The sequence below is a fragment of the Oryctolagus cuniculus genome, chromosome 16, assembly GCF_964237555.1.
Source record: "Oryctolagus cuniculus chromosome 16, mOryCun1.1, whole genome shotgun sequence".
NCBI lineage: Eukaryota > Metazoa > Chordata > Mammalia > Lagomorpha > Leporidae > Oryctolagus > Oryctolagus cuniculus.
Window position 1 is genome coordinate 28,811,990 of NC_091447.1, and position 22,167 is coordinate 28,834,156.

General features: G+C 41.1%; 1 protein-coding gene and 1 long non-coding RNA gene across 8 annotated transcripts in view; one reads left to right on the forward strand and one right to left on the reverse strand.

The window, feature by feature from the left end:
- VPS41 (VPS41 subunit of HOPS complex) overlaps positions 1-22,167 on the reverse strand; it is a 187,422-nt gene that overhangs the window by 18,280 nt on the left and 146,975 nt on the right. For all 6 annotated transcript variants that reach the window (XM_008261661.4, XM_008261660.4, XM_070059752.1 and 3 more), the window contains 7 exons: positions 20,758-20,902; positions 18,555-18,596; positions 18,104-18,154; positions 15,480-15,617; positions 7,340-7,394; positions 2,598-2,738; positions 1,302-1,438 (listed from right to left, as the gene is read on the reverse strand). In XM_008261661.4, coding sequence (XP_008259883.1) covers positions 1,302-1,438; positions 2,598-2,738; positions 7,340-7,394; positions 15,480-15,617; positions 18,104-18,154; positions 18,555-18,596; positions 20,758-20,902 — 709 coding nt within the window. The remainder of the gene's footprint in view (positions 1-1,301; positions 1,439-2,597; positions 2,739-7,339; positions 7,395-15,479; positions 15,618-18,103; positions 18,155-18,554; positions 18,597-20,757; positions 20,903-22,167) is intronic.
- On the forward strand, positions 5,974-20,760 carry LOC103349453 (uncharacterized). 2 transcript variants are annotated; one of them, XR_007922347.2, is made up of 6 exons: positions 5,974-6,548; positions 14,056-14,308; positions 18,242-18,402; positions 19,829-19,942; positions 20,308-20,377; positions 20,556-20,760. It is a non-coding gene; the product is annotated as an uncharacterized lncRNA (long non-coding RNA). The 2 variants fall into 2 exon arrangements; XR_007922348.2 differs by lacking the exon at positions 14,056-14,308.

Genomic DNA, 22,167 nt, shown 5'->3' on the forward strand with positions numbered 1-22,167 from the left:
GGCCTGAAGTTATTTTAAATAGGATTGTCAGATAGCTGAGTGACTTAAAGTATATTGAGCAGGGCAGGAGGTGTGGATCTGCAGGCATTTGGTCTCACTGCCAATGAGCCTCCAGTTTTGGTCACTTGGGCACCAACTACAAAGCTCATGTGGGACTAGTCTCACAGCTCCCCTTACTTAATTTGTCTCTTACTCTTTTTTTTTTTTTTAATGAAGTGCAACTTTTGTTATTGTTGTGGCTCCCCCCCCACACCTCCCTCCCTCCCGCAGCCCTCCCCTCTTGGCTTTACTTGTAAAACCTTTATAGGAAAGCAGTTTCACTCATTGTAACAAAACTCATTTTCATGTGCATTAAAGACAAAATTAAGAGTCTGAATTTTTAAAGAAGTATGTTTTCAAAATTTGCAAGTTCTAAAGAAGCTGCTAGCAGCAAAAATAATCGTTAAGTCTTTTTAAGGAGAATATTAGGATGTTTTAGTGTTTTCATATTAATTATTTATATGAAAATAATGGGTTCTATTTTTCTGATCACAGATTCTGTATTAACAGAGATAATGAGGTTGTAACATTTTAGAAAACAAAGACAAATAGAATACTATATTTTAACATGTTTCAGGCCATGGATTACCAACTGACTTCAAGGAAAATTATTAAACTGTTTAAAAACCTTTCTTTTTAATTTTCCCAAATGAACACAATATTTTTTCACCTTGAAACTATCAGAACAGCTGATTTAGCAGCCAGCTCTACTCTTTTTCTGTCTCTTTTTTTTTTTTTTTTTTGGACAGGCAGAGTGGACAGTGAGAGAGAGAGACAGAGAGAAAGGTCTTCCTTTTGCTGTTGGTTCACCTTCCAATGGCCGCTGCGGCCGGCGCGCTGTGGCCGGCGTGCTGCGGCCGGCACACCGCGCTGATCTGATGGCAGGAGCCAGGTGCTTTTCCTGGTCTCCCATGGGGTGCAGGGCCCAAGCACTTGGGCCATCCTCCACTGCACTCCCGGGCCACAGCAGAGGCCAGCTCTACTCTTACACCTTTCAGGATGCCATGCTGCTACCGTTCCCACACACACGTCACAACGCCTTCTCAACTCCAGGGGACAATCCAGGGATGGAAGGGCTTTCTTCACGGCTGAGGTTGCTAGTCTCTTTTACCTGAACAGTGTCCCAAATATCTGGGCCTAAATAAAATGTAACTATCATACTCAAAGATTTTGATTGATTTCCAACACAATCCCTAGAAATGTTCATTCAGCAGTCGGTCAACTAGCTGAGCATGCTGCTTTGTCCAGGAAAGGATACTTACTTGCAAATTGTAGTCCTGGAGAATTTTAACCAAGGAATCTCTCAAATTGGGAATCTCCATTCCTTCTTTAATACGGTGAATCAGCAAAATTGGGTCAACGTGTGTGCCAATGTTGTTTAACAAGCCGGTAATAAATGCTACAATATACCGCATAAAACAGCATGTAAAGCAAATGCACTTAATTTGTACATAAAGTAATTTTAGATAAAAAATAACAAACTATCTCCTTCATAGTGTTAATATAACTATTTGTATTTCTGAACTCTTAAGAACTAATCTTCCTTTAAGCTCAATCTGCTAAATTCTACAGAACTAACTTCCTTTGAAATATTAAGGAGAAACTAAATGAGTTTTAAAAGCAGCTGAACAAATGACCTGGACTTAGTTTTCAAAATGGAGTTTGTAATGTTGAAGGAGGGGAGCAACTTCTATTTCCTGAGGACTTAAATGGCTCAACTGTTACCCACTTTTCTCCAAAACTCTGCAAGGTAGTAAGGTCATGTATCCCCAAGCTACAGACAAGGGCAATGGGGCCTCATGTATCACAGGGCCTTCCAGTGAGGAGACAGGACTCAACTTCAGGATGTGTTCTCTGTAGTCTCCCTTATCCATGCAGATCCTCAGACCCCCACTTAATTATGCTAAATGCGATTCTTTACATTTTCAAGAGAACACAGTCATTAGAGATTATAAATCACTATTGCTAGTTTCTGAGTCATTTGTATCTTCAAAGGAAGACTTGGGTTACTGTTGGGTGACTGCTTTTGTTTGTTTCTTTCCAAAATGGGAGGCACAACACAAACGGCCAAGCTGAGAGTCAACAAATGTGAACTCCTAGTGCTACATTGATAAAATGGGGTGGGAAAGGAAAAGACTAAATACTACAATGCAGGCACCCAACTATGGTCAAAGTCCAGAAACAACATGTTTCCATAAAAAGAGACTGGTAAGGGCTGAACGTCTCTCAATAAAGGTCTCATAGAAGCAAAAAACAAAACTAAGCCAGAGCAACTTGGAGGACATTTATTCAATGTGCAGCAGGTAAAAATGTGCCTCATGGGCCATGGCTGAGAAGCTGTGTGGCCACTTGTTGATCACACTCAGGTAGTGCAGAGTGATGAGGCTCCAGGTTTCCCTGCACAGGAGTATCCGCTATCAGTACAACATACCTGGGCTTCCTCTACTGTAGATATTTTGCCATATTTTTAAATGAATGTATCGAGATAATTCTTACTCTAGACATAACTGGCTGTTGAAGAGAAAAAAGTGAAAATCGCAGGTAGTTTTTCTGCTTACGTGGTTTGTCAATGGAATATAATATCAAATCTTCCCAGAGTTCTCCATCATCTTGCTCCTTGGCAAATTCGATTGCTTTATCAACATCATGTAACTCCTCCATAATCATCTTCAGGGCGCTTCGGCTATTTCCCATTCGGCCTAGGTGGTGTGAGGAAGTGAAAAAGACTTCATTATTTTTTTAAAAAAATTTATTTGAAAGGTAAAGTTAGGTGTGTGGGGGTGTGAGATATTGATCTTTTGTCCGCTGGCCCACTCCCAAATGGCTGCAGGGGCCCAAGGACTTGGGTCATCTTCTGCTGCTTTCCCCAGGCCATTAGCAGGGACCTGGATTGGAAGTGGAGCACCTGGGGCAGGAATCAGTGCCCATTGTGGTGGTGTCTTAACCTACTATGCCACAATGTCAGCCCCAGTTTATTTTAAAAATAAGAAATAGAGTATATCTTAACACAGTTTGAAAGCCAAAAGTATATTTTCTTATGTGATATTAGAATTACTGTCCATCAGTCTATTCAATAAATGGTGCTGGGAAAATTGGATTTCCACATGCAGAAGCATGAAGCAAGACCCCTACCTTACACCTTACACAAAAATCCACTCCACATGGATTAAAGACCTAAATCTACGACCTGACACCATCAAGTTACTAGAGAACATTGGAGAAACCCTGCAAGATATTGGCACAGGCAAAGAATTTCTGGAAAAGACCCGGGAGGCACAGGCAGTCAAAGCCAAAATCAACTATTGGGATTGCATCAAATTGAGAAGTTTCTGTACTGCAAAAGAAACAGTGAGGAGAGTGAAAAGACAACCGACAGAATGGGAAAAAATATTTGCAAACTATGCAACAGACAAAGGGTTAATAACCAGAATCTACAAAGAGATCAAGAAACTCCACAAAAACAAAACCAACAACCCACTTAAGAGATGGGCCAAGGACCTCAATAGACATTTTTCAAAAGAGGAAATCCAAATGGCCAACAGGCACATGAAAAAATGTTCAAGGTCATTGGCAATCAGGGAAATGCAAATCAAAACCACAATGAGGTTTCACCTCACCCCGGTTAGAATGGCTCACATGCAGAAATCTACCAACAACAGATGCTGGCGAGGATGTGGGGAAAAAGGGACACTAACCCACTGTTGGTGGGAATGCAAACTGGTCAAGCCACTCTGGAAGTCAGTCTGGAGATTCCTCAGAAACCTGAAGATAACCCTACCGTTCGACCCAGCCATCCCACTCCTTGGAATTTACCCAAAGGAATTTAAATTGGCAAATAAAAAAGCGGTCTGCACCCTAATGTTTATTGCAGCTCAATTCACAATAGCTAAGACCTGGAACCAACCTAAATGCCCATCAACGATAGACTGGATAAAGAAATTATGGGATATGTACTCTTTAGAATACTATACCGCAGTAAGAAACAACGAAATCCAGTCATTTGCAACAATATGGAGGAATCTGGAACACATCATGCTGAGTGAAATAAGCCAGTCCCAAAGGGACAAATACCATATGTTCTCCCTGATCGGTGACGACTGACTGAACACCAAGAGGGAAACCTGTTGGAGTGAGGTGGACACTATGGGAAATGGTGGCTTGATCAGCATAGCCCTGACTGTTAATGAACAACTAAATACATTATCCCTCTTAGTAGTTTTTTTATCTGTTCTACTTAATATGACTGGTTTAGATCTGTAATTGATGCACAGTTATTCTTAAGTGTTGAAAATTAACTGAAATGTGATCCCTGTTGAACATGTTGGTGGGAATGGGAGAGGGAAGAGATGTATAATTTGGGACATGCTCAGGCTGACTTGCCCCAAGTGGTGGAGTTGGAAGCATACCAGGGGATTCCAATTCAATCCCATCGAGGTGGCATGTACCAATGCCATCTCACTGTTCCAGGTGATCAGTTTCAGTTCACAGTTGGTCATGGTGAAGGGACTGGGAGTCAAAGGGAGCACATAGACAAGTCTAGTACCTGCTAATGCTAACTGATGGAGTAAATAAAGGGGAGAGTGATCCAACATGGGAAGTGAGATACTCAGCAGACTCATAGAATGGCAGATGTCCTAAATAGCACTCTGGCCTCAGAATCAGCCCTAAAGGCATTCGGAGCTGGCTGAAAAGCTCATGAGAGTATTTCAGGCATGGAAAGCCAAGACACTCTGGCAAAAGATCTCTGCGAGTGAGATCCCAGTGGAAAGAACAGGCCATCAAAGAAGCAGGTACCTTTCTCTGAAGGGAGGAGAGAACCTCCACTTTGACTATGACCTTGTCTAAACAAGATAAGAGTCGGAGAACTCAGAGGGCTTCCATAGCCTTGGAAACTCATGACTGGAGCATAGGGAGATTACTGATGCCATAGACAGGAGTGTCAATTGGTAAAGTCAACAACAGGAGTCACTGTGCACTTACTCCTCATGTAGGATCTCTATCCTTAATGTGCTGTACATTGAGATTTAATGCTATAACGAGTACTCAAACAATATATTTCACTTTGTGTTTCTATGGGGGTGCAAACTGTTGAAATCCTTACTTAATGCATACTAAACTGATCCTCTGTAAAAAAAAAAAAAAAAAAAAAGAAAGAAATTATCAATTCCCAACTTGACTCTCACTGGGATTAAACATGACAATAGGTCTGCTCTGATTTCATCATCATTTAAAAAAATCATCTATTATTTTTCACTTTATGTTTCTGTGTGGGAGCAAACTGTTGAAATCCTTACTTAATGTATACTAAGCTGATCTTCTGTATATTAAGATAATCGAAAATGAATCTTGATGTGAATGGAAGGGGAGAGGGAGTGGGAAAGGGGAGGGTTGTGGGTGGGAGGGACGGTATGGGGGGAAAGCCATTGTAATCCATAAGTCGTACTTTGGAAATTTATATGCATTAAATAAAAGTTTAAAAAAAAAAAAAAGAATTACTGTCCATAACACAGTGAAATAAATAGTTCCTATTTTTGGTGCTAAGTACTCATTTAAGTGTTTTATATGGCTGTACTCATTTAAATCATCATTAAAATCCTATGAGGTATGTTCTACAATTTTCTTATTTTACAGAGGAAACAGAAATGGTCAAGATCATACAGCTACTAAATGATTGAGCTGGAATTTGAACCTTGGTCTGATTCTGACTTCCTTTCAGTAGGGGTGTATTTTTTGGGGATGTTGATACCTTCACACTCAGATACAATTAAGACTTTAACAGGCCTCAGTGTCATTCAGCCTCTTTAGGTAGCTTTGCATATTGCTCCTCTGTCACAGTTAGGACCAACTGCAAACTCATTTATCAGAGGACTATTCTACTGTGCTCTTTTGCAAGTTTAGGGGAAAGCCCTTTCCACCGTCCTCATGACAGCAAGTATTTACCAACGGGGCTTCTACTAGCTAATTGTCTTTAAACACATTACTCATCGATCTATTGGCATTTCAATGGTTTTAATAATTTCCTGGGTTTTTAATGGAGTACATATAAGAGAGCCCTACTCAGTGGAGGCCCAGCTTTCAGTGGAGAGATGTGGAATATAATCCCTACCCCTGTCCTTTGCCCTGCACAGGAATCGGTAAAGTATCTTGAATCCTCTCACCACGGGCAGCCAGTATCAACTGACAACAGGGGGCTTCTGAATAAAATGACATCTCATTTGATATCCCCTCTATTGCTTTTCCTGCAAATATTCTTTCCAGTTTATGTCTCTAAAAAGTTAACATTTTAAAATGTGTAAGATTTTACAATTTTTATGAAATGAGGCTATGTCTCCCTTTAAAAGTTCTCTACTGCTTCTAAGACAATATGATATTGTGACAAAATTTTATTCCAGCAGATTATTTTGGAAGAACAGTTCTAGGTCTATGCTGAGTACTCATGAACCTACAAATGCCGAAACAGGAAGAGATTTGGATAAGTTTTTCAACAGAGGCTAAAGAAGCCAATGAGGGTGAGTGCTGTATGAGGGAAGGGAAAGTGGAAAAACCCTACTGGGGTGGGCAGCATCCCACGGGGCTCCATGTTGTATGCCACCGACACCTGCACAGAGATTCCTTTCGAAATCTGTGATAAAACCACATTGTTCTTACACGTGTGGCTCCTGTGGAGACATGTGAACAGGTAAGCGTTCTGGGCTCTGGGATGCATGGTACAGGGCTATGACACATGCAGGACTGACAAATACAGCTAGAGAGTGTTAAAAAGTTCTCCTCTTTCGAGAGCGCCATCATCAACTGCATTTCCTTATTTCGGGTGTGAATTTTGAAAATGAATATTATTTGTATTCTACTAATATGATGATAACCTAAGCTATCAACCCATCTACAATTTATTTCCATATATGTTGTGAGGTATATAGGACAGTTTTACTGTTCCTTTTGTTTATCACACATCACTAATACATTATTTCAACAGTATTTATTCAACAACTTTTCCTGCTGTACTGTAAGTCTCCCTTTTCATGTGTTCAATTCTCAAGCAAAATAGATTTGAACTTCTGTGATCCGCTGCACTAAAATCTAGGTTCATTCTTAAGTGAGGAAGTCTTCAAAGAGCATGTGGGAAATTGTATTATGGAAAAAAAAAAAAAAAACTGCATAGAGATCAGAATTTTCCCCCACCCTCCAAAATAAATTTATCCTTTGATTCCATTTTTTCCACAACTTTTTGAAATTTCCACAACTTTGACAATTCATGGCATACTCTTACCCTTTTTGAGCAAAATGAATAAAAGTTACTTACTCAGAAGATAAACTGTCTCTTCTACAAAGTTCCTCTGTTGACAGATCTCAAGAGCCTGCAATTACAGCAGGGTAAAAATGTTACCATGGCATATGAACCAAGAATAAATATCAGTAGAATCCGTAAGAACTTCCAAGTTTTGCCATTGCCTTCCTTTAAAAGTTCACAAACAAAAATGAATATCCCTGCGTCTTCCTGGTGGCTGTCCTCATGCACCTCTCCGAGAGGTCCTGGGGTCTGTCTCTCTACAGTTTAACTGACAACATTTTTGAAGCAACTCCGAACACTCTGAGCATTTTCCCAGTATTTAACACATGCTGTATTCAGTGGTATAAATGAATGAATGAATTTACTGGGAATATTTCTATTGCTAGCTCACAGGGTTTAAAAAACTCTGCACAAGGATCTGTCAAAAATGAAGGAAAAAACATATATGCTGGGAAAGAAGAATCAAACAGGTGGAAAACAAGTGAAATTAGGGGCCAAACAGGTGACAGCATTTCCAAGGGTATAAAAACAGACATGCTATATATGGGGAAATAATTTTACATGAACTGGCCACATCTACCATATGCTCTGTCTTGGGCACTAGGAGATCAGATTTGCTAGAGATACACAAGTGACAGTGATAAAGATGGCAATGATAATGACGCCTAGGAGGTGAAAAAGAGCAGGAGGAGAAGAGTTAGTAGAGGCAGAACCACCATGAGTTCACTCGAGGGAGCTCAAGGTCCAGGAGGGGTGACAGAGCTGGGACATCACTCCCCTGCTGTACTGTGAAGTCTCCCTTTTCATGTATGAGCAAGGGAGGGCCATGTGCACAGGCAGGGTTGTGTGCATAGGAAGGGACACTGAACTCATGTGGTTCTTTTCTGAAAGGTTCTACAGGAGAGGTGGGATCTAAACCAGGTACAGTTCAGAGGGAAGCCTGTGTAACCCTCTTTCCTAACCTTTCTCAATGCCTGGACTTAAAGCCAAAATCCTTACCATGCTCTGCAGATATGCAGGCCGTCCAGAGTCAGGCTGTGCATTCTGAGTGGTGTTCATCTCTCCGCTGTATCCCTCCACCGGAAAAGCTGCCCTCACTCCCTGTACCCTCCACCTGGCAAGGACTTCAGACAAGCATTCCCAAGGACCCCACTGCAGAGCGGGTTCCAGGTGCCCCATCCTGCTGCACCTTGTACACGGCCCCACAGCACTTCACCGCTGGAGCAACCAACTATTTGCCTGATCAGTCGTTTCATTTGCCTCTGCTGGGACCATGCACATGTTGAGTCCTGTGGGTTGCACAATGCCTGGCCCACTCCAGGTACATAACACATGATTTTAAAATAAAGGACCAGGAAGAAAAAGGTTCAGGAGGAAGCTTGCATATTTAAAACAACCTTAACTGGTTGTTTTAAAAACAAGAATCAGAGAAAAAGAACAGCTCAAGTTAATTAGCTCTTTTGGCTCAATAACCTATCTTGGAAAGTAACAGCAGGAGCTGGTTTTGATATTTTGAGTTTCGACTGAAAATGTTTCTGTAGGCTTTATGTTTTAAATCAGCTAAAGGGCAGAAAAAAAGGCTGATTACAGAGAACAATGCAGCAAAAAAGGAAAAATAAAAGCCACATATGTCAGTTATATAATGGAAAGTCACAATGAGGAAGAAACACTTAATTGTATGACACAAGATTTAAAAATTAGGTAGCAGAGCAACTAGCTGTCCCCAATATCCTCTTCCCATTCCTGTCATGGCAGTAAGACACTGAGTGGATATGGGGCTCAAATTAAAGAGCAACAAAATCTCCCAGTTTTCCCGGGGTGGGGGAGCCACTTGTCTGATGTCTCCAACTGAGCAGCAGAAGAAAGGTGGGAGGAAAGCTTCCAGAATCTTCCTTTAAAGCACTGCGTTTGAACCCCAGGGCTTCCTTACTTGTAGTCATGTCATCCAGTCTGCTTTGGGAAACTTGGATGTAAAAGATGTGCAAAATACAGGATCAGGAGCAAAGAGCCCTGGTCTCTGACTTGTGGCAGGGTCACTCCACCAAGACACCCATCGACAGAGAATTAATCTGCTACTCTCTTCAAGCCCCCATTATTTGAGGATTTTCATCATTCCTGGTTCAACCTAACCCTAGCCAATGCCTAGAAAATCATTATTTGCTTTTTTAAAAATATGGTTTACTGATTTCTGTATGTCTCACCTGTCAATCACCATTATACACAGTGGCACATGTTATAGTTTCTAGCAGTAGCCTAAATTATCCTCTTCTCACAAATGAGGAAGTAGAGACTTTAGAGATCTCCGGAAATTCTGAATAAAGTATTTCTAGTACATCGAATTTTTCTACTATTGACAGTGTTTGAAAAACCATGTTTCCTCATTTTAGATTTCTGAATGTTTCTGGACCATGGTGCTCCCTCTAGAGGGAAAAGTAGGGAACCTTAAGATTTTAGTAGACACTGTCTCGTCTCATCTGTCTCTCTCTCTCTCATACACACACACACAGTCAAAACTAAAAAAAGACAGACTCATGAAATATTGAGTACAACACTATGCAAAAATGATTTTTAATGCTTCTTTTCTTGATTTACTACAAAGGTAAGAAAAAAAGCTAGGTATCTGGGCCAGTATTTCCAGGCCAGTGTGTGGCACAGTGATTAAGCTGCCACTTATGATACCTGCATCCCACGTGTGAGTCCCGTAGATGTTATAAAACAAAGAGTAAATTTGGGGTAACCATCAGGAACTTTAACTGTAGATTAAATGATGATTTTCTACCAAGTCTTTATTCCTATCATTTTTTTAGTCTTCTCTTTACATTTCTTTAATGAAAATATATGAACTCTGTATCTTTCAATTTTATTCCTCTAAATTCATTAATACTGCCACCTTGTGAATGCTAGTAGATATGAGAGATCATAAATTCAAGTATAAATTAGCTATTTTTAAAAAAACCTATAAAGTGGACACTCCTCTTTTAACCACTCTAGGCATAATCAAATCAGATGTATAAAATGAGCACTAGTGTCTGATGACTGCATTTGAAAATAGGACAGATTAGCAGATTAAACATCTCTTTCATAGTACTAGCAATATTTTAAAAAATCTTAGTTATTAATCATCTTGTTAACCTAAAAAATGATTAATCATAATAGAATATTGGGGCCTGATATTAAAGAGATCCACGGTCCAAGTGTTGTTCCTCAACTTCTTAGCTCTAGACTGGTTTAACTCCCAAAGATTTTGCTTATCATGCATAAAATCACACTATCCACCAAACTGCAATACTTTAGAGACTGGATGAAAGAATGTGAAAGCACAGCACATATCCTAAAGCAAAATAGCAACATAAAGGATTCTGATTCTTTTAAAATTACTGTAGATATTATAAATTTCTATGAATTGTTTCTCCTATAGAGGGAACAACTTCATAAAAACCTGAATTTAAGGGCTGTAGTGATTTTGAATCCTGACACTCTGGCCTTTATTTTTTCTAAGATTGATTTATTGGAAAGTAAAATTAGAGAGAAGACGAGAGGTGGTGGTGGGAGGAGAGGAATCTCTTCAGTTTACTGGTTCACTCCCTAAATGGCCACAATGACTGTGGCTGGTCCAAGCTGAAGGCAGAAGCCTGGAACTCCATCTAGGCCTCCCACAAGGATAGTGGGAGCCTACGTACTTGGACCATCATCTGCTGCCATCCCAGGAACAGCAGCAGTTAACTGGAACAGAAGCAGGGCAGCTGGAACTTGTATATGGGACACAGGTGTCATAAGCGGCAGCTTACACTGTGCTACAACATTGGCCTGGAAACTGTGGCCTTAAATAATGAGGGCCCTAAACGGCTTCTGATGTGATGTCAGGGTCTCTACAAAGTTTCTGGACAAATACTACTGACTGTGGGATTTCAGTCCATTAAAGTTGGGAGCCAGTGTTGTGGCATGGTGGGTTAAGTCCCCACTTGCAGTGCTGGCCTCCCATATCAGATTGCTGCTTTGAGTCCTGGCTACTCTGCTTGAATTTCAGCTCCCTGACAGTGTACCTGGGAAAGTAGCAGGTAATGGCTCAAGTACTTGGGCCCCTGCTGCCCATGTTTGAGACCCACACGGATTTCCAGGATCCTGGCTCTGACCTGGCTCAGCCCTAGCTGTGTGGCCACGTGAGGAGTGAACCAGAACCAGTGCATGGAAGAGTCTCTCCTTCTCTCTCTCTCTTTCTCTCCCTACCCCCATATCTTTTTTTCCCCCTCCCCTATCACTCTATCTTTCCAATAACAAAATAAATGGTAAAAACAAAAAAACAAAACCTAGAACCTTAAAATTTCAACCAGTTTCCAGTTTGAAACCACACCTCCTTTCAACAGTTACCAACCCCATGGGGCCAGCGCTATGGCACAGTAGGTTAATCCTCTGCCTGTGGCGCCGGCATTCCTTATGGGCGCCCGTTTGAGACCTGGCTGCTTCATTTCCAATCCAGATCTCTGCTATAGCCTGGGAAAGCAGCAGAAGATGGCCCAAGTCCTTGAGCCCCTGCACCTGAGTGGGGGACCCAGGAGAAGCTCCTGGCTGCTGGCTTCAGATAGGCCCAGTTCAGGCCATTGGGGCTATTTGGGGAGTGAACCAGCGGACAGAAGACCTTTCTCTCTCTCTCCCTCTGTCTGTAACTCTGTCTCTCAAATAAATAAATAAAATCTTAAAACAAAAACAAAAACAAAAAAACAGTTAGCAACCCCAGAAAAGGCAGACAACCAGAAACGAAGAAGATGCAGCTGTTCTTCTGCCACAGTGAATTATAAACAATAGTGGATCAACACACTCTGAATAATGCCTTTTAAACTTAAAACACTTCTCATTTAAAATAAAAACACAAAACCCATCAAGTACCTATAGGGCCAACTCATCTATAACTCTTCTAAGTAGAAATTTCCTTGGGGAGAGGAGGCATTAGAATTTTCAGTTCTTAATTTTTTTTTTAAAGATTTTAATTTGAAAGGCAGAGTTCAAAGGGGAGGGGGAGAGGGAGCATCTAGACACTGGTTCACTCCCCAGATGGCCCCAAAGGTTAGAGCTGAGCCAGGTAGAAGCCAGGAGCTTCTAGGTCTCCCACGTGGTTGCAGGAGCCTAAGCACTTGCGCCACCTTCCATTGCTTTCCCAGGCACATTAGGAGGGAGCTGGACTGGAAGTGGAACCCGTGACTTGAATCAGTGCCCATATGGGATGCCAGTGTTCCAGGCAGTGGCTTCACAGGCTACACCACAACGCTGGCCCCAAGTTCTTAAGTTTTTTAAAAAGAAATTTTATTTATATGAAAGCCAGGAGCCTAGAACGCCACCCAAGTCTCCCATATGGGTGGTAGGAATCCAACTACTTGAGTCAGGATGTCCCCCTTTCCCCAGGAGTGTACTAGAAGGAAGCTGGCATCAGCAGCAGAGCAGGGACTCAAATCCAGACACCGCAATGTGGGATGCGGGGGTCCCTACTGGTGTCCTAACTGCCGCACCAAACACCTGTCTCTCAGTTCTACAATGAAGATTCAAGAGAAAAGGAGACCATGTATCCTATGAATCTTTCTTGAGACAAGGAAAGTAAAGCTGTAGCCCATGACCTTCACTTCACAACTAGCATGCTTGGGATACATTGAATGTGCAATCTACCTTGTCATTCATGGTTTGGTATATACTTTTCACCTTACAAATAAATATAAAAGGATTTCATTTTTAGAATGATTAGGTGCATGTAGAATTTTAATTTCTAAGGAAAAAAGTAAGATAATGCAAAAGCTTTGGGTACCTGAACAAAGGTAGAATAACATGTTTTTTGCAAATACATGGGTTTCCCACAATGGGTCCTGACAAAGAGATACTCTCTGATGATGAAATCCCAGTAAAAGCCCATTTAGGGAGCTCTAAAAGTGTGGATTAGTAACTTGATTATTTTACAATGGCCCATTTTTTTTAATTTTAATTTTTTATTTTAACTTTATTTAATGAATATAAATTTCCAACGTACAACTTTTGGATTATAGCAGCTCCCCCCCGCCCCCATAACCTCCCTCCCAACCATAACCATCCCATCTCCCAGACCCTCTTCCATTCCATTCTTCATCAAGATTCATTTTCAATTATCTTTGTATACTGAAGATCTACTTAGTATTTACTAAGTAAAGATTTCAACAGTTCGCACCCACACAGACACATAAAGCATAGAGTACTGTTTTAGTAGTAGACTTACCATTAATTCACATAGTACAACACATTAAGGACAGAGATCCTACATGGGGAGTAAGTGCACAGTGACTCGTGTTGTTGATTTAACAACTGACACTCTTATTTATGACATCAGTAATCACCTGAGGCTCTTGTCATGAGCTGCCAAGGCTATGGAAGCCTCTTGTGTTCACAAACTCTGATCTTATTTAGACAAGGCCATAGTCAAAGTGGAAGTTCTCTCCTCCCTTCAGAGAAAGGTACCTCCTTCTTTGATGGCCCGTTCTTTACAATGGCTCATTTGTACAATTGCTGTCTGTAACCTATTTTATTCAAAATTCTCTTTCAGTAGAAACAATGAGATAACTTGAAAAAAAAAAAAACTATGCGTAAACATAAGTAACTGAGTTATTTTTATATGCAACTTGGTGCTTTCAGTGGGTTAGAGAGAAAATTTCTAAATGTCTACAGAATCTGAGTTCTATAAATTACAAGTATGATTTTCTGCTGCTTTCCTTCAGGTACATCAGTAGGCTTTCAACTGGATACTTCTAGGCTTAAAGTCAGACAGGCTGCACGTGTGTAAGAAACATGACCTGCTGGGATCTCCATGCCCCGTGCTTCACGAGTGAGAACGAGCCAGGAATGGCTGCTCATCCCCATGCATGCATGGCTCGGCCTGAGAAGCCAACTGGAGCCATCCAGAGACAATCACATGCCCTCTGCAAACACCGGACATTCCTCCAACATGGAGATGGGAGCACTGATCAAAGAGTAAGGGTCTCGCTCTAATTCCAGATGCGAGTTTCCACCGTAGGAGAGGAGGACAACATCTGCCCTCATTTCTAGAGCATGACGATGCAGTTCCACATGTATTCTTAAGAAAATGTTTCAGGGCCCCAAGTATAAAATGGTAAAGCTTTTCATAGTTTTAGCGTATTGGCCAGGCATTTTTTCCCAACTGACTACAGAATTTAAAAATCCACTGAGCTGAATTTGGTTCAAAGTAAATCTAATACATTTAATCATCATACAACTGTAAGCGTTCTAGCATAAACTGTAGGTTAGCTACCAACTTCTTTCTACTTATCTCTCACAGGTCACATATGTTATTTTGTTGATACAAAAAGCCTACTAAAACGCAATTGTTGTCTGGCTAGCTAAATGCAGTAAGATATTTGTAGATGTCCGACAGCACTGGATGGGATCAAGAACCATGGTAAACAATACTGTCAGCCTTAAGATTGCCCAGTTACTAATACATATAATATTTAAAGTATTATAGCTTATTTTGAAACAACAGTCTCATAATACGAGTTCTTAATTAGTCCTAAATAAAACTTGTATGTATTTAATTCACTCATTCATCTACTCACTCATGAAGCCACAGACCATTTAGTAAATGTGTTTGTAACATATACTGGGTACGAGTTTACTAGAATGACTAACATAAACTCTTTGTCATTGAGGAGTTTACAGGCAGTGGAAAAGAGAGACAAGTAGCACGATGAGTTGAATGGAATGGAGTGCGGGAGACAGAAAGACAGGAGGAGGGCATTTAAAGCAGACAGGACCATCACCCTTGACTCAGAAAAACTCGGTTCCTGACTGAAGCAGCTGCTTCCGTCTTGCACCATCTGAGCCTCTCCCAGTTCTGAGGTGCTACTCTAATCCTGAAACAGACTTGGGCTCCTGGTAGTGTGTTTTGCTTGGTGGCTAACAGAGTCTTGGGCTCCTCCTGTCACAGAAATGCCTGACTGCCTCAGCAACATCAAATCCCACAGGGCCTCTTCTCATCGGAATGACCCAGCCAAACCTAGTGCTTCAAGAGAGAGGAGCAGTTTTCAACAGGTGGACAGAGGAAGGCAGATGAGGGTGGCACCCAGCCCAGGAACAGGGACAGCTTCCTCACCTGAAGCATCCAGACGGGGAGCCTGGGCCTTACCTTTTCCAGGGGGCAGTGCGTACTGTCTCGGAGGAAGGGCAGTAAGTTTGGTCGATCATATTCAGCGTAAAGGCTGATCTGTTTCTCGTGGTAACGCTGCCCCTTATGATGGTCCCTCTTGAAAAGCTTATGCAAATACTAAAAGGAACAAAGGATAAGCCATGAATATTACAAGAAGAAAGCAATACCTGGTCAACACTGCCATTTTTATGTCAGTTCCCATGGAGAGGCTGGAGAGAGAGTTTTCAGGAAAAATCCTAAATGATGAAGAAGTAGAAAGAATGCCTCTTGGAGAGCAAGGGAATTCTGACATCTTCCAGAAGGGCCCTGAATGGCTTGGCTGTGTCCCTTACCAGCAATGTGGCCTTGGACAAGTCATGACCCTCTCTGTGACTCAGTGACTTCATCTATGAAAAATTTCATTGGGTTGTTTTGAGGTTTAAATGAATTACTGTTTGTAACTCACTTAGAACCAGACACACTTGACATGTACTGAACACACCTGAAATGTTAAAGTGGTTAATACCATCATCCTCATCATCTCCACCTCAGAAATAAAATGCTTGACTAATGTAATTGTTTCTTAGATCATAAAAATTCTTTTACGTGAAAGGGGGCAAAGTCACGGGACAGGTGTATATTCTTGAACACTCAAGTAGCAGGCACTAAATTAGCTCTCATATTTTGCAGCTTTTCTCTATTAAAGTATTATTGAGAACTGTGTGTACAATGAAATGCTGCCTGTGTTGGTGACATTTGAAACAAAAATGAAAAGTGAAAAGCTAGTTTTCAAAACTGATTCCTTGCCCTAGCTGACAAAGTTGATGAACCCGGTCAAAGGAAGTGGGTAATTCACTTGGTTTTACTCTCAGGTAAGGTGGAGGCTATTAACAGAGTACTCAGAAGTTGGAAATCTATGTCCAAGGCTTAAACGTACCTGTAAACAAAACCCTCGCAGTCCACTGGAGCTGGAAGACTTACTCACACAAAGGACAGTCATGACATGAGGGGCTGTTTCCAGTGGACAAACCACTGAGCATTCACACAGCCAACCACAGAGCATCAGCTTGCCCCCTGAAGCTGCAATGCTAGAGAAGCTGATGTTGACGTTTGTGGCGGTACAGTTGCCTACAAGCCTAACCATGACACATGTAATCACCTTAAGAATCACTGCTTGGGCTTACTGCTCCTCCCAAGATGGAGAGCCAGCAGCATTGAGACCAAATCCATCAATAGGCCCAACGTCTGACAGGGAGCACTGCTGGTAGACTGGCACTGGGATCAGGGTTGGAGCTGGGATGTATGGTGCCATCTCCCAGAAGTGCCAACGGGATGGGAGGCTCTGTCAGATTTATAGAGATGTGTCTGGCAGGGGAGAAGAGCCATTCCAATGTGGGCTTTCCCACTGTTGTTCCACTGCACTAATTGATTACATTGTCACACAGAGCTGCTACCCCTAATCCTGTCTATGGCTTAAATAAGCAAGAAACCACTACGTATAAACAAATCCCTACAGTGGTCAGCAGCATGGTGACTTGCTTGGGTAAGCAGTAATGTTGAGATTTCCGATCATGAATGATATAGCCAGAGCAACTACACAACCCCTCAGTGCAAAAAACAAACAAACAAAAAACAAAAATCACAACAAAAAATACCAGAGACCAGGAAACATCTCACATGCCTACCTGCAGTCTTCAAGAGTCTCATATATAAAGCTGACTTACAAATAAAATGCTCCCAGGTTCTGGTCCTGGGATGCAAGGTGATGGGCAGAGATGTAAGTGTGTTCTTTGTATCTGATGCCCTCAGTTCAACTCCATAATTGCTATCACTTCTGAAGCCTTTTCTTACACTTCTATTCTTTGAAATTCAATTATATTTATTTTTGTTATATAGAATCAGAGAAGCAAAAACCAGTACCAAACTCTAATAAAACTGATTAATTTGGCTGAATACTTTTGCATGCATTAACATTCTAAATTAAAAATAAACACACATGTCATATGAAATACAGAAGTCAGTTTTTTAAAATGTTAAAGTACTAGCACATAAATGATACAGTGGTTTCCTTATACAATTTTTAAAGGACATCACTCTTGCTCTACTCTCATGATGATGCAGTACACAGAATCCAAGTAGCACTCCCCCAGGAAATCTAGAACAACAGGTCTTAACAGCACAGACCACACGAGAGAAGAGGGACTGGCTATTATCAAGGTGAAAGAAAGCTGAGGCTGTGCTGTGATTGCTCTGTGGTGCTGGACACAGCGAGGCTGTGTGCTGTTTCCCCAGCAGAAGGCGGCAGCGTGTGCAGTACTCCTCAGAGTTTGCAGTGGTTTCTGCCATGACTCCAGTCAATGGCGACTAGAGTGGGAAAGTGCTTACTCCTAGGCACAGTAACAGAGTGACACAAAAATGAATTGAAGTCTATATCACAATTCAACTGTAAGTCAAAGTTCAAAAGTCTCATCTGCATTTAACCTTTAGCCTTGGATTCAGAGCATATGCCCCATTTTAGGAATTAAAAAACTTCCATAAAGAGTTCACTCCAGCATGTTTGCTCCAGTATTGAAAGGTGATCTGCCCACCACTCAGTTAAGAAGGCAAGAGACTGTCATGCTTACCACATGCTGCAGTTCTGGTCGGTCTTCCAATTCTTCTACTACCTTTTTAATCTATAAAGAAAAGAACATTTTGAACAGAGTTATGAGGACACAAGTGCAGCTGATAAATTATCTGATAAACATCTCTCCTCTTTGTAGCTGAAGTGGTTCCGGACAGTCAACTGGTAACCAGTAACACATTGCTATGGTTTGATAGTTACAGAAGTGCAACTCCTGCTCCCCCGCTTCCTCTCTTGGGATGTCACTTCTTTCTTCTGCATGCATGCTGCTTGCCTCTCACACAAGCTTCCTGTCACCAGGTAATGCCCTGTGTTGCTTTGGGATTCTGCCTGCAAGAAGGCCGTCATCAGATGCAGCCCCCAACCTCAAGAACTATCAGACAAAACAAACTTCTCTTCTTTATAACTCTCCCAGATTATGGTATTATCAGCAGCATAAACTAGACACTTACTGAAATTTTGTCTTCATTGTCCAAAAGCATGTCAACAGCTTTCTGAAACAGAAATAGTCATGGTCATTGAAATCCGCTGTACAAGATGGGAATACTAAACTTAATATAAGGCATATGCTATCTCAGTTAAAGGTTAAATATTATTTTCTGTATTTCAGGAGGCCCTTTGCTTTTCAATGGCCCTTATTTAAAATGACATTTGTAAAAAAATGCATTTTCAAGAAGTCTCAATCTGAAACCTGTGTGCTTTGCCTACTATTGGCAAAGTGTCTTGCTATAACTCACCAAATATAAAAAAAAAATCTCAGCTACACATATTTTAGCCCTCTTCATGTCAAAGACATCACTATAAGTTCTTATGCAACTCTTGGTAGTTAATGGAAAACATCTCATTCCAGAACCACAAAGATGAGCGTTACTTGTGACTACTGGAACCTTGACTAAGTCTCCCTATGAGTGCCTACAGACATAATAAGGAACTGGTCTTAGGCAGAAAATATTTGAAAGAGCCAGAAAAACAATAATACACCTTTAGTGTCACAAAGATATAAGGTTACTGACTTTTAGAATTTACGTTGGCCACCCTTAACATTAATGAAACGTAAATTAGAAAGCTTACAAGAAGTAGCAGGAAGACAGCCCACCAGCCTGAGGCTTATACAGAGTTGCTGAACCCTGTTTCTTTTTTTCTAAGTTAATTTATTTCACTTGTGTGAGAGGTGGACATAGATAAAGCCACCATCCGTTGGTAATGTCCTTAAGAGCTGGGACAAGGGCACACTAATGCCAGGGGCTAGGAACTCAATTCAGGTCTCCCCTGTGGGTCAAGGATCAAATTACTTGAGCCATCACTGCTGCCTCCCAGGGTGTGCATTAGTAGGAAGCTGGAATTGGAAGTAGAGCTGGGACTTGAATCTATTGGCATCTTAATTGTTAAGCCAAATAGCCATCCTTGGGTCCTGTTCTTGACTTCACTACTACCTAGCTGGCTTCTCCAAACCTTATTTTCATTCTCTGAAATATAAGGATGCTGGGATAGATTATCCCTAAGTTCTCTTCCAATCAGAAATCTCTATGATTCCTTAATTTTGGTTCACGTTCCTGAATAACAAATGTGTTTTGGTCAATTCATTGTTTTTCTACGGCTACGTGTGCAAAACTAGGCTCTCAAGACACATGAGGGAAAGAGGATGGGCATGAGGAGAGCCTGGATGTGGGGAAAATGCAATTAATTTTTATTTAGGCATCTCATTTTCTTAATTATTCTCTGTCAGAGAAGCAGAGCCTTTGTACCTGAGCTTCCTTGGAACCCCCTGCTGCTTGGTGGATCTGCGCCTCTAAGGACGTGAATCATAAAAAAAGGAGGCTACCGCATCTTTTAGAGAAAGGTAGATCTAGCTCCTATCTAAAAAGTTTGTTTGTGGAGATTAATATAACACGTAATAGCGCTAATGCAGTAAAACATCATTAAAAATGCATGCAGCCCTTAGGGTTCTACTTTTTGATTTACCTAAAATTTCAATTTTCTGAATAAAGAACTCTGTTTTTTTTTCTTTTTCAGTCTTGTTATTTCTGTCACCAATACTTACAATTAGATTCCTTTTTATGAACTGGTGAGTGTGTACGTGTGCATACACGGTGTGTGTCATTTACAAAGCCACTATGAGCTGTGGAGGCTGAGTCCCCTCATTAGTCAAGTGAGTCACTACTCACATCTGCCCAGCAATAAAATAACACATTCTGCATGTCCTAGACCTGAGTCTCAGCTGAAACCAGTGAAGCTGCTCCTGCGAGATCCGTGAGAGCTCAAGAATCAAACAGCAGTAAGTGGATCAAAATAGAAGTGTATTTACAATTTTAACTTCTGAACCGAGATTAAAATGTTAAGTGAGCCAGAGCATATGCCTGGTTTATTTGTTTCTATGAATTACATGAGTTTTACAAACACACACACACACTCACCCCTTTAAGTTTCTTATCAAATTACATTTTCTTTTGCAGAATAACCACATCAAGGAAAGGATTTATGAATGCAAGCTATTAAAATAACAACATCTACACCTGGTAGAGTGCTTCCAGCATGATCAGCAGATGGCAAGGCTACCTGACTCTTTCACCAATCCAGCATTTGGACAGATATCTAACTAGTACAAATTTACAATAATACAGCTAGTTTATCCAGCACAAATAAGAAATATATTACCTCTGAATCAAAATCCATTAATAAAACTATTTTATCCTTGATGGAACTGAAAAGATTATGCTTGTGGATCAACTGGAAGACATCTTTATGCCTTAATGTAAGGTATATTTCCAGAGCATTGCCATAGTTTTTGTCATAGGTGTACCTGGTAACGCAAAAGTTTTGAAATTAATAGTCTTCACTAGCTCTAATTAAAACATACATATGCAGATCATGTTGCATAATATTAAAAATTAAAACATTTATTCAGAGGGGAAAAATTTATTGCAAAAAAAATTCCTTGGGAATAAACTACACATGACCAGTAGGTATCTCATTCTCAGAACCTTGTCTTTCATTTCACCACAATCTCAGAAAATTTGTAATATTCAAGTAATAAAATTTTTTATGGGGGGGAATGTTCAATCTCAAAAGTATTATAGAAATCTGTATACCAGAAAAATAAATTATGAACCAGTATGAAAAATTCTCAATTTAGTAAGAGAAAAATCAGCAAAATTCCTAAGCGTTGAGCTGAAAAATGGGTTATCTTCCAAAAGCCTATGTGTAAGTGGGTTCTACAGAATTGAAATGCGTTCTTTCCCTTTAGATTTTTCATGTTAAGTTCCTAAGTCAGCTTCCGAATGCCAGCTAAACAGGAACTGTATTGCTAGTTCTTTATTAACAGTAGTGCCAAATCTAAGGGACATCTAGAACAAGCTTTCCAAAGGAAGATGATAGGTGTTCTGAGTGAGAATGCGGGAAACACACCCCCTCTGCTGAAAACCCGAGGCAGTCCTGAATTCTAGGCCATTCTGGTCAACATCTGTTAGTTTTGGGCGAAAGCAGTAAGAAGATGGGGCCCCTGAGGGGGGTGGGGTGCTGAGGAAGAGCCAACAGGATGACTTCTGGGATGGACCCACAGTGTCCCTCTTCCTGCCCTAGCCTGAGGCTCCCTGACGGCATGAGTGTGTATCATCTATCTCTGCCTCCCAGGCATCTGGCACAAGGCTTCCTGCACCAGAAGAGTGCACAACAGATACGGAAAATAGCAACCAAGCTTCCATTCTGAGGCCAGAAAGTTGGGTACCACACTCGGTGCTCTAGTACAGCATCTCACTCAATGCTTAAAACGATCTCACGAAAAAACCTGTAATGTACAGATACGAGCTGATGCTCGAGAGGTTAACTGACTAAGTTCTAAGGATAACAGAATCCAGAGCCTTGCTCACTGGCAGACTGTTTTGCTTGCCTGATCTAAAACCCAGCTGCCCTTCTGTTGCCCAATGCTGCCTCTTCCCAGTGCTGAGGGCTGGGGTACTTCCTCCCTCTGACAACACAGCTGCATAGTTCCACACACTGTCCTTGCCTTCTAACTGTTATTTGAGATTTATGAAAAGTTCTTAGTAAAGGTAGAAAAATAATATAAGT